Below are 13361 nucleotides of genomic sequence, written 5' to 3' on the forward strand. Positions count from 1 at the left end.
AGACACGTTTTCCTGAAGAATCAATATTTATTAGGACAGAGGATTCATAATCCTTTACAGAAATAAATAAAAAAACAACCTATTTGTGACCTCAAGAAGCTTTCACTAGCTTAACCTGAAAATAGTCTAAAAGCCAATCCTATTCCTACAGACAATTTTGTGACTAAAAGCTCCCTGAACATTGTATTATTATATGGTCTGAATCACCAGACTTTATACAGAGTATCAAGTTCAAAACAGTCATTATGATCTAAGGTCCTGTCTTTACAGACCCTGAAATGATGAAAGCAGGAAGATTCTTGAATTATTTTTTTTCCCCCCACAACTGATACTGCTTGCTTTTTGGCACTTAAAATGTAATAGTGTGGTTTGTATTTAGCCAGTCCATTGGCAAACCACACAGAACGAAGCCTCCACCAAGAGCAGGAGGAAGGTGGATTGTGGGCTAGATTGCACCATTTAAGGAAGAGCCTTAAATGGGTGCCCAGTTTTCATGTAGTGGCTGAGGAAAAGGCTGATGAGCTCGTTCTCTGGAATGGTACAGCATCTTACCAAGCTGGGAATAAACATGGGATCACTGCTTTTTCTTCACTCACATGGGTAATACAGGAGTCTGTGCTCTCCTAAAAGCTGTGACTACAGTTTTGACGTACAGACATACATGAGCCATGAAGTGGCCAGACATCTTCATTTGCTCTCTTTTAATTATTTATCCATATATACTAGCATTACTGCCAACAATATAATCACCTAGAAGACAATGTCCATGGAACACCATGAAAACATTTTTGCCTACAATTATTTTTAAGTTATTTTTTGTAAATCTTAGTATTTGGGTCAAACCTGCCATGACAGCAATCCTTAAAATTTCTTCAGTCTTTTTCATATCTTACATTACCTTGGACGTCTTTCTCCAAATTCTTCTTCTTTCAACCACCTATAGCTTCAAGTATCTTACTGAATGAAACACCGAAGAGAGCTTCTCTGGATGTGGGAATCTTCTGATTCATACGTAGTATTAAGCTTGTGCAACAGTTGTCAATACACTTTTGGATATACCAATTAACAGCACTGTCCCTGCACTCCCAGTAATTCCTGGATATGGGAGGGAAGTTTGCATGGGCAAGAAACAACTCCTGAAACGCGCCCTGGAGAGTACAGCAGGCACACAAGTTGTTCCAGGCAAGCTGGCCTCTGTGCCCATTAGCCAGTCAGGAACAAGCCTTTGGAGATAGACTGCAATTAAGCCTATTAAATGGAATCTTCCCAGTGCCCTGTCCACCAGAGGTGCATCTTGTGCTTTTCCTGCCCAAGAATGTGCAAAATGTACATATGGATTTTTTTAACCTTTCAACATACTTTCTTCAGTAAATCTGCTTTTCCAGCAATTTGAAGTTCAAAATTTTAAGTTCCTTCTGTATTCTTTAGTCCATCAGAAGTCGATGTAAACATTTCTTTCTCCTTCAGTTCATTAAATAAGCATAACATATAGCCATTTTCATTCTGACACATCAGAATGAAAAACATGCATTGCCACTAAGAATTTACTATTATTTATATTTCATATTGGTTGTTTTCCTAAAAGAAGTAAGTTTCAAATGAAACAAAAAAATCATAGGAACACAAATGCACTACCTACTATCAATAGCAGTAGGAATGGAAGCATCATTGATGAAGTCATTAATAAAATTATTTCAAACTGTTCTAAACACCTTCCAGGCCACCTTAAATGACTAACAGTTGAAACAGAGTTCAGTAAAATATGTCTCCTCTCCGTTCTGCACAGCCCGTCACAAACTCAGAGTTGCCCACTCATTCAGAACGTGGCTAAATGAGCTCTTAGGCTACAAATCCTTAAGATGCAGCGAGCTGACTGCACTACTCACTCACTGCCAGAAACAGAGAGTTCCTGCTGCTGACGGCATGCCTCTGGTGCTTACTTTCACATCTCTGGTTATTTCTTTGATCCTCCTGTGAGCTGAGCTGATTTAACTCTCTAAAACGTAACAGAAATACAGCAGAAAGACAAACAAATCTCTCTTGTTAAGTCAACAAATGGCAAAGCCTGAGAAGTACCAGAACTTATAGGCAGAAGGCAGCAGGATCACCCAGTCCAAGCTGAGGGAGCAAGTCTTCCTCCTTTTGGCGATGAGGAAATCAGCTTGTCTATATTCCAAGCAGATTCTGTACATCTTTAATTTCTGTTCTGAGGCATCAACTGGTTCAGCTTACCGTCTGCCTTATGTTATCCCAAGTAGCCTCACTAAAAGGCAACTCTGTTTTTTCAGGAAAATGGAGATGTCAGATCAAACACAGAAGAAAGACTACTAAAAATATGTAAATAAGGACGAGGAATTAAAACTGAACTATAGCAAACATTTATTTTCTGCAGAAAGACAAGCTTGCATTATATTAGTAACTGCAACAGGAAAGCTATCGAATAGGCTTTGCCTAGTGGCATTTATGATAGCCCAAGACCATGTTACCACTTCAAGTGACCAAGGCACTCTGGCTAGAACGTCTTTTCTCACTTGAAACACATAGATTCCAGCTCTAAATTTAAAAAAAACAAACAAGCTGGTACCATCGTAACTAGTATTAGCTCAGCAGCAGACCAATACCCTTCTACAAATCACTTTATCACAGGGGATTAACATTAGGCAACAAGATTTTGGGGCTTGGATTGTTCAGATAACAGGTTTCTGGGGGTGGGGCAGTTTGCATTGAGGAAGGCAGGGGAGAGGTACACTGCATCTGACCCTGATGACAAAGAAATTGCCTGGACCTTGATACATCAGTTATACAAAAAAAAGAACTTTTGACTATTCCATATGCTCCCTCCAAAGATTTATTAGCATCCTTACAATTCCCGTCAAGTTTTTTACTCTAAATTCTTAACAAAGACTTTCATTTTTTCATGACCTGAAGTCCTCATTCTCCCTTACACACAGATCAAGACCGTGAACAGACACAAGGAAAGAAGGCAGAAATATTGCTGTTCTTACCTTTCCAATAAGGAAGAATGCATCATTATGATTAATTACCTAAAAAACTGGGATTAGAAAAAGTTAATGCTATTTAATTATCATTCCAATTACTGTTAAACAAAAGTAACTCATGGCTTGTACTTTCCAGGACAGCATAGTAACAAAGCTAATTGCTCCACCTTCAAAGAACTGCTCCCTATTTTTCTTATGAATTCTTCAGTAAGATGCTGCTGATAAAGAAGTGTTTGGATTTTATTTTTTTTCTTAAAAGGCAACATGACACTCATTTCAGTAATTCCTTCCAGCAAGAACACCCAAATATCCTTGTGTCTATTGGATATATTTTAGTCAGTATACAAAACAAAAACAAGACCAAAAAAGTGCAGCTTACTTTGCAAAGACTGAATCTTTCATTGTTCAAACAAAAAAATTATTTATTTCTTCTCCAACATCTTAAAAGTTGACTTAATCCTATGAATGAGTCCTTTTTCTTTTGCAGGTTTAATGTTTCACAGCATACTTCTGAGTATGTATTCTAAGATAATTTATAGCCCTCCTAAGTGTTTGGTAGAACAAATAAATGCATTAGAATTAATTTTGCTTCAGGTGTACTTTAGGTGAATGTTAAATACCATTTTTGGAATCAGGTATACATTACCCATACTGAATGGGTACTGTTACTTAAGTTAGCAACTGTAAAAATAGAAAAGAACAGCATTTATGCAAAAAAAAAAAGATATTACTTACAGACAGTTGCTAATGGGATTTGGAGGATCTGCTGCCATTTTAATTTGCAAATATTCATCTAGTGGGAAACAACAATTGTTTCAACTTTTCTCTGAAGTTACTGGGTAGCTTGAAAAGCTATTGCAGTACAAACACACATGCTCAAAGAATAACATTTTGCCAGTGACTAAACATACCTAAAGATAGCCATTTACTTTGGAACATAATTTAAAAGATGGGTGGGATTTACCTTCCTACTACACTTTTAGGTTTTTTCTTTCATTTTTAAAATTTTGCTCTGTATTTGGCCTCAAATCATACACTGATAAAATGAATGCACAGCACACAGAAAACAGTAAGAACAAAAAGTGTTGCAGAAGTGATACATGTGATTTAGAAAGGAAAGATCCAAGATAAACATTCATCATGTTATATAGATACCTTGGATTTGTAATTAACTTGACAGAGCTTAAAAGACTTTCTGATGCAGGATGCCTTCCTTTCCCCCTCCCCCAAAAAGTAGAAAGTAGATCAGAATAAAACAGGGCAATAAAAGTGGAAAGTCCTTGAACTAATGTGTACAGGCAGCAAATAATGGAGAAATATTTTATATGTATCACATATGACAAGCTGATACAGCAAATTACTTAGTAAACCCACGACTCCATTTTGAAAGGAGGATTTGATCATTTCAGAACTCATCAGCAAGTATAAAACAGTAAAGCCATCTTAAGACTGAACTCCACTTCTATTATCTTCAAAATTTTTTTATACATTGTCTTATGATTAAGACATTCATTACTGTTTAGTACATCATATAATTTACAATAATTCTCTACAGAACAATATAGTTAATTCAGTATCATCAATAACTTTATACAGATACAGTATTGAAGCCATGTCCTCTTTTGCTTACTGTCAAGTACAAAACAGCTTATATAGACTATAAAAAGCTACACACCACAGTTGTAGCATACCGTATTTTACAGTTTACAGTAGTGGCTTTTTGATCTTTCAAGACAAATAAACATCATACCACATAACAAACAGTTGTGCAAACTCAGGCTTAGGAGGAAGACTTAACTACCTCCTTTTCCCAGAACTACTTTTCCCTGCTTTACTGCTGCTACTACCAGACTTGCTGGAAGATTTTGAAGAGAAAAGTCTTGTCATGAATTCAGAGACATCAGGCAGCTCATGGTTGGAATTCAGCATGTTCATTGACTGCTCCATTTCCTGCATGCAAAGATTAGATAATCTTAATAGCTATTAACAATTCGGGCTGTTTCCAAGGCATCAGTTCAAAGATCGTATCAGGAAGGTGTCAAATTTTCCCAAATTCTCTTTTACTATTTGTAATTCTCCAGGGTACACATTGCTACATATCTTTATGCAACCACAGCCAAATGCCCAGCTACGCACAGAAACATAAAACCCCAAAACTAAAAGCACTGGCACGTGGAAAAAGGTAACCATGTCTTAAGCAGTCTTACAGGGCAACCACCTGTTTAAAAGAAAAAATCTAAAAGAAAAAAATGCCATTACTTATTTTCAGCATTACTATCCTCCACTTCAAAATTTAAGCTTTTGTTTAGATTTTCAGATCTGTGTTCTCATAGGTTTTGCATACTTTTGTGTTTTCAAATTAGTATTATTTATGCTAAACCTAAGAAATTTTTGAAGCTGTTTGAAGGGATTAGATATTTTTATTGCCCTACTTTGTAACAGCAAGCTACTAGCTTACAGCAACTAAGTTTTCTTTGTTTCAGGAAAGGAAGGATTTTAGTATGAGACCATATATCTAGCTAAGCTTAAGGTAACTTTAGAGTTTAGCATAGTGGCTTTATGAGACAAATTAATACAGTGTAAAACAAAGAAACCCACAGAACAGCTGAACTGCACATCCACAGCATGATAATGCTTATAGTAATTGCCAATTTAATGTGGGATTGTCACCTTGCTCTTCTAGTCACCATTCAGAATGATACAGTTTTAAATGCTTCCAAGTCACAAATTAAGCAAAAGCTGTTTGGTGGCCTTTGTTACTGTTACATCTGTACTGCATCTGTACTTCATCTGTACTTAATGCCTCTACAACACACATAGTTACTAAATCATTAATTTTTTATATAAACTACTGTGCCAATTCCATAAAGGAAAAGACAAGCTAACTTGAAAAATGTAATACGAGCTTCATACCCTCCACGAGCAAACTGAAGTTGAATATACACTTAGGATTTAATACAATGTCACATAGAGAGTGACATTACAATTGAGTTCTTAAAAACTACCTTCTCCTACTCTTTAAAGATAATTAAAATTACAAGTAAGATTCCTTCAATTTAAAATTTCTCCTTCTTAACAAGTTGTACCAGTCAGCTAATAAGAACTAAATCACCAGAAGTTCTGATGGCTTACCATCAGAAAAGCTTGTCTGTAAACAGTGTCAAATCAGTGAAAAAAATAAGGAATAAGTGATTTTTTTAAAAATCAACTTCCAAAGTTCAGCTTGGTTTGAAGAACATGCCATGGATATCTAGCATATCTTCATATCCTATTTTTAAACAAAATTAAAGCCAAAAGAGCATTCCATAGCTCTGGTATGCTTTTTATAGGTACTACTACTTACTTTTAAAAAAAAAAAAAAAAAAAAGGAAAAAAAAAAAAAAAACCCTAAAAAGAATCATGCCCTGGAGGACTCCAGGAAGCATAGTAGAAGTGGGAACAAGCATGTAAAAGTTCTCTTGTTTTTTATTGATTAAGAAAACTTTACAAAAAAGCCCAAAAGAAGAAATAGCTGATTGAGGAAAAAAAAAATTTTAAAAAAAAAAAAAAAAAAAAAGGAAAAAAAGAAAAAGACACCTATAAAGTACTACTGAAGACAGTGGTCATTTAGAGGAAAAGGAGTTTAAATTAACCAAGCCCTCAAAAAGCAGCCACCCAAGACAGACAAGGAATACTTCTAAAAATAGGAAAAGATTTGGCAAACACCTTGAATCTCCATTTTCTCCTAGACTTCTGCTATTCGGCATTTTGCATGATGAAAGGACAATAAATCAGATAATTTAATGACTATATTAAGACTCCATATCATATACACCATTGTGACATCAGGATTTAACAGTCTTGTAAACTATGTGATTTAGGTTGATGGGTAAAAGAACCCCACATCACACTCTTCTCAGCACACAACATTTATATGTTGTCTAAAAATGAAGTGCAGCAATTAATTGGAAATTTATAGGAAAAATAGCTTTCAAGAAATTACACTTTATAGAAACTCTGGAAAACAATAATTCATACTCTAGGACTTTCAAAGCTGCACCAAACAAGTGAATTCTGCATTGTGCTGTTTAACAGCAAGTTTATGAGTTGGAAATGTTAGAATTCATTGTTAGAACAGCAACACCATATTAACTGAATAAATAATGCCCATTAAGAGTTCTTTAAAAGTCCAGTTTTGATTTTATTTCCTTTCCCTACCTTAAAATCTCATTATCTTTGTTCTCTATGCCTGCTTCAATTGAATGTACTTACCCGTCTCATATCAGGATCACTGGTGTTGACAACTTTAGGCAAAAGCACAAATATCAGTAATGGAAGAACCATCATCATCACCTACACAGAAAACAGCAAATATTTCATCAGCCTATTTGTTGCTCCAGACATTTTTCAACATACTGACATAAACCTTTCGGCCAAACAGTTAAATTCCAGAACTACTGCATTTTGAGTCAATAACCCAGTAAGAGTAATCCACTTGTCAGGAAAAGAAACCTGATAAGGAAGTATTATGTTTTAAATAACAGATGTAAAAGTTGGACCACTAAAGAAAATGCTTGTTATCTCTTTCAACTGTTAGAATTACAATCTTGCAACATATTGATCTCCATACTACTAGAGCAACATCATTTTGTCAAAGGAACCAGACTAAGAACTATTTTTGGAGGACATATATTAACCGAGTGGGTATATAGGGAAGGAGAGGTCATAGAAAAACTTTCTACTTGTAAACAAGTAGAAAACAAAGAAATAAACAATCCTGTCAGAAACAAAGTGTAAACATCTTTTCTCAATTATTTTATTCTTGGTATTCTCAATAACAGCTATATTTGGATCCTTCGCATACTTTTAACCTTTGTGTGTTGCTTGTACGTACCATAGGGTTCATGAGGAAATCTGTCCATCCCCAAGATTCTCTCTTTATAAAGTAGGAAGGAGGTCCAGAAGATTTCATCTGGAGTGGGTACGGCAGCCTGACAACTTCAGAGGTTTTGATGTAATTCACGTACCTTGCTCTAATGAGCAAAATGTAAATAATTAAAAATAGAAACAATCTTTAACAAAAATTAAAGATTATTTAATAATATTCCAAACAAAGTTTTAATAGTAGAGTACACACAAAACTATCTGCTAGGCAGTGTCAACTAGGCTTTACCTTTCAGAAGTTAATTTCTCTCATCAGCATACTTTATGGAACCAAATGATCATTTACCTTTTTTCAAGGCTAGCTATTAAGCAGGCTGAAACCTGTGATATGGAAAACAGACCTCCAGATCAGAAATATCAGAACTATTTGTTCAAATGTGACTTCTGCAAAACATTTTTTCTCACCTTGGTAACAAGCCAGAAAAGCTGCAACGTGTAAAAAGAAAGTACAGCTTTGAACAGTATAGCATGGCTTAAACAGAGTTTGCTCAGGGCAACAATTATCTACATACGAAGTTAATACTACTTTTTGCTTAAATGCATTACTTTGAATTTATCAATACTGAATCTCAGTCTTTATTATTTTATAAGATTTTCCATAGCTCTTCAGGAGTATTCGTCACTTGGGCGTAGTATTTAGGTTGTTACTTGCTACTATCATCTAACTTTGTCACTCTTGAACCATTTATCACGATTTATGAATCTTTATCCACTTAGTGCAACTTCAGGGATAACTTCTGCCCATTACAAGAGAAATAATCTATTCCTTCTGAATTTTTCACCAAATACCCATATAATGTTTTTCCCTCCTACCTTATGACTACATATTTTCTTCAAAAGCTTTTGAGATTTTTCAAGTAGATCTAATCAAACGTATCCATTATCCTCATACTGTTTCATCTTTCTAAGAATTCCAGTATTTTTTTTAAGGCAGAACTTCCCTTAGAAAAGCCCAGTTGACATTTTCCATGTGTACTATGTTTTCTCATGCACCTCCCAACTGTATTCCTCATTATAGTTTCTATCTGTTTGACTGGTAGAGATGTCAAACCTACTGGTACTTTGCAGACATATCGTAGCAATTTACTTAATGTCTAATTTGGTACCTCTAGTCCTCAGATACCAAAGCAGTGCTAAGCGAGAGGTTATACACAGTACAGTGTCTATTTTACCGAGTTCCTTCCATATTTATCACATATGAATTGTATAAAAATTTCATAAAATTTGGAAAAAAAAATCTAAGCACGAATGAATTCTGCTATTATTATTATAACCAGACAGTTTGCATGATTTTCTGTTTGAGATTTTGATTTTTAACTTTCCCTAAAAATACTGCTGCAGTGTTTGCACTGATGTTTGGACTCATAAAATGTTACTGCATCTCTTATGAGATACTGTAAAGGAGAAACTTAAATTTTAGATACTACATGGGTGCCTGTACAAAGAAATAATGAACTACAAACATGTTAATTTAAATGAAAATTACCTTAATAGCATCATAATTTTTCTGTATTAGTTACTGAATTGTGTGTAGTTACAGATGTACAGCTGTAGTTGTTATGGATAACATATCTGGCCATAACACCAAAAAAAAAGTAATATTACTACAGAAATACTGCAGGCTGGCAACTACTAGCATTTGCCAGGAGCTGTAAGGAGTACCTTACAGAGGTGTAACACAAATATTTTAGAATTAAGAATTAAAATTTCATTGTGCCAAGTCTTGACGGAACATTTACCAAAAAAGAAAGGAAAAAGGGAAGAAAAAGCGAAAAAAGGTATTGGCAAAAGATAAAACAGTTAACTCATTTATGTATAGATTATATTTCTGGATAGCTGAAAAAAAAAAAAACAAAAAAACCACCAAATCAAAACTAAATAAATAGGACTCTTTTTATTCATTTCCTCTGATTTAAGGCCATAAATATGAAAGGAAGAAATCAGACTTTGGACTTTCAAGAAATGTGCTCCTAGAAGTGGTATTAAAAGAAGCTGAAATGTATGGTCTGGAATGGAACACCAGACGTACATTACTGTTCACATTACTTCTCATACTGTGCTGTGAAGCTGCTTAATAGGTCGATACAGAAGCAAATCAGGAAAGGCTCACCTCATTTTGCCTTTTGAAGTTATGTCAACTCGCACAGGCTCAAATTTATGAGCAGGGGATATAACTTCCACTACATAAGATCCTGAAGGTACATCATGAACCACAAAACTTCCATCTGTCCTGAAAAAAACAGTAAGTTCCACTACATTTCAGTATGCTTCAGTACACAAGAGAAGGCGCTTTATTTTTTTTTTCAAGAAGAAACTGTAAGAGTATCATTTTATATTATAAATCTTAATATAACAACAACCAAAAGGAAAATTAAAATTGCTTGGCGCTCATAACATCAAGCCTCTTAAGGTCATAAATGTGCCACTACAGTAGCAGGAATTACCAATTAGATTAAAGATCTTCTCATGCCCTCAAGCTATTGTCTTGTTGGAAGAATCATTTAACAGCCTAAATAAAATTTTGAATACTTAGATTTTGTGTATTCAGGTGATGGCAGAATCGATTTGAACCTCCCTCCTTCCGAAATACGTCCAATGAAGTTTATGTTGCTTCAGCACTTCTGCTGAAGTAAAAATCCCCAAATTGACATCCTACATACTGTGGGCAGATATTAGAGATAACTTGCAACACACAAAAATTGTAGTTTGTGTGTTTATTGCAAAATAGAGATCTTTGCTTTTAATTGCTCCCTTTAGGGCTAGCCCACGCTGGAAAGCTCTATTACAACAATAAGGAAACTAAGAGCTCTGAACATATACACAGAAGGGATTTTTAGGTAGACTGCTTTTATTTTAAAATATGAAACTTCAATATCGAGTTAAAATACCTGTAAAAGGATACTTGAAAGCTCCATCACCAGCTGCCACTAAATTAAAGTGCAGAAGCTTGTAGTTTCCCTCCTACATGCTTCCAGAATTTTCCAGAAAGAAAAACTTAGTGTCCTCTACCCTTTAAAAATCAATATAAAAGAAAACCCTACTAAAAATAAACTTAAAGACAAAAAAGTTGTTCAAAGGGGAAAAAAGTCATAAAACCTGATACATTAGAAACTTGCATCAGAAAAATAAATAAATGAAGCTTCTTAAAAGTGAACCCTTAAAAAAAAATTCTGTCCTTATATCCTTCACACAAGTTCTCTCTCTGTCAAAGATGTACATCACTTAAAGACCTTCCCATCACAAAGATTGAAACAGTATTGTGTAGGTGGATTTCACTAACACTTTGTGTGATGATTTGAACCCCTAAGAATGCTTACTCTATCTCAAATTGCAACTGCTAAAAGGATGTTTCCCTAGAAATTTCCTTTTAATTTTTCATTCTTCAAACTATTATTTTGATAAAATTCAATTATATTTTTTCTAAACATTTATTTATATGACAAAGCAAATTCTCACTTTGTATAATGGTATCCAATACTGCTTTTTTAGAAAAAAAAAGTTTCATTTTTATTACAGCAGGGAAACTAGTCAGATTTATAAAAATGCTTGTACTAGAGAGCAACTCTTGAAATACTCAAAAAGAAACTTTGCTGCATCAAAGAATTTTTTTCCTCTTTTTGATAACTGGGATGACATCCATGTAACATATAATCAAAACCTGCCTGAGAGCTGGCAACAAAAGATGGTGACAAATATATCTTCTGATATACCAAATACTGTGCTTGTTACAAGTGAAAAAAAAAAATCCCAACTACCATTAAAGCATTTTTCCTAAAACATACCATGCTTCAAACTGAATTGCTTGGCCTTAAGTTACATCAATATAATTTGATACATCTATAAATAGATACATCAAATTAATGTAATCAATAGAGCTTGATATTTAGGTTACACTGTCATAAATATGGTATGCTTTTAGCTGAGACCATTTCCTCATACTTCAGACAACTCGAGTTCAAGCAAGCATTTGGAAACTTACCAACTCCATGGTATTCATTAAATCAGCTCATAAATGCGATGTCAGGCTCCCACAACTTGGTTATAATGGCTTATCAGGTGCTACACTGACAAGTTTCTGCAAGTTTTGCAGAGCCAAAGTTCAGTTCAATTTTTATTGCAGCAGGAATAATTAAAAATTATTGGTATTTATGAGATGGTGTATATTAATTCCATATAAACTTTCTCAATTCAAACATAATTTAAAAATTAATGTATTATACTGTATTAAAAATAATAAAATGTATTTTAGAATGAGGTTCTACTCTTGAAACTATGAGATTAGTTTTATTCTGAGGATGTTTTCTATATCTTCATATCTCTAGCTCCTCAGCTGATCTGAATATAGCCACTACCACCTGAGACTGAATAAGTTAATGTGATTCTCTACAATTTCCAAAAGCATTTACATGATGTTGTGTGAAGGAATAAAGCCATATTCTTTGAAATGGCTTTCACTGGTACAGGAAAAAAGGTTTCTCACGGGTACTGCAACAGATAAGTACAACTTTGTAACAGTAGCTTTGGCCACAAACAAACATTCCTCCAGAATAAGAAAATTCTTAGCTAAGGAGAGGGTGTTAAAAAAGAAGTTACAGAATTTGCGCCCACAAAAGCACCCACTCCAGAATTTAATGCAAACGTGGGTTTTGTGTTTTTTGTTTTTTTCAATTAAAACTCAATTCCAATTTTTTGATCACTAAAAGGCTAGCAGCTTTGGTCATCAGTTTGGTCACGCCTGCAGGAGGCTGAGCACACCACCACCACCACTCCGAGTCCGCACTACGGGCCGGGCCGTTTCTCCAGCCTTACACGGCAGGGCGCAGGGGCACCAGCAACGCCCAAGTGGAACGCGGGATGTTAATCTCCGCGGCTGTGCGCTGCTAACCGGGACAGGCCGCTGCCCCGCCGGGAGCTGCTGCCGCTCCGCCACAGCAGGCCGCCATCTTACGGCCCGTCAGAGGCCCGGCGATCTCCCAGCGGCAGCCGGGCCGATACCGCTCCCAGCCCGGCGACCGGACGCGTCCTTCCCCGCCGGGCCCCAGCCCCCCGCCCCGCCCGCCGCTCACTTCAGGAAGCCGACGTGCTCCTCCCCGTCCACCAGCACCCGGGCCCCGGCGATCCAGTCCTGCGGCTTCACCCCGGGCACCACGGCCCGGCCCTCGATCTTAAACCGCTCCCCGGAGCCCGCGACGCCCGGCGACTCCGCTGCCCCGACCGCCTCCGAGCCACAGACGCCGTCGGGCAGCGGCGAGACACAAAGCCAGAGCAGCAGCAACAGCGGCAGCACCGGGCCGGCCTCCCCGCTCCGCGCCGCCATCGCTCCACCGCCTCCGCGCATGCGCCGAGCGCCACCGGCCGCGCGGGGAGCCGTGCGCATGCGCACGAGAGAGGGTGGGGCGCCGCCCGGTTACGTACGGAGCGCTGGCGAATAGGAGCGAG

The 13361-nt window shown here is 36.6% G+C and overlaps 1 protein-coding gene across 1 annotated transcript; it reads right to left on the reverse strand.

Annotated features, from left to right (window-relative positions):
* Nucleotides 1–2355: 2355 nt before the first annotated feature.
* On the reverse strand, nt 2356–13360 carry EMC7 (ER membrane protein complex subunit 7). The gene is made up of 5 exons (XM_014941649.1): nt 12989–13360; nt 10033–10152; nt 7873–8011; nt 7251–7331; nt 2356–4949 (listed from the first exon to the last, which is right to left on the reverse strand). Exons 1-5 carry the CDS (start codon nt 13297–13299, stop codon nt 4797–4799), a joined length of 804 nt encoding a protein of 267 aa, XP_014797135.1. The 5' UTR covers nt 13300–13360; the 3' UTR covers nt 2356–4796.
* Nucleotide 13361: the final 1 nt, after the last annotated feature.

This window comes from Calidris pugnax, unplaced genomic scaffold (genome assembly GCF_001431845.1).
Source record: "Calidris pugnax isolate Ruff unplaced genomic scaffold, ASM143184v1 scaffold56, whole genome shotgun sequence".
In the NCBI taxonomy this organism is placed as follows: Eukaryota; Metazoa; Chordata; class Aves; order Charadriiformes; family Scolopacidae; genus Calidris; species Calidris pugnax.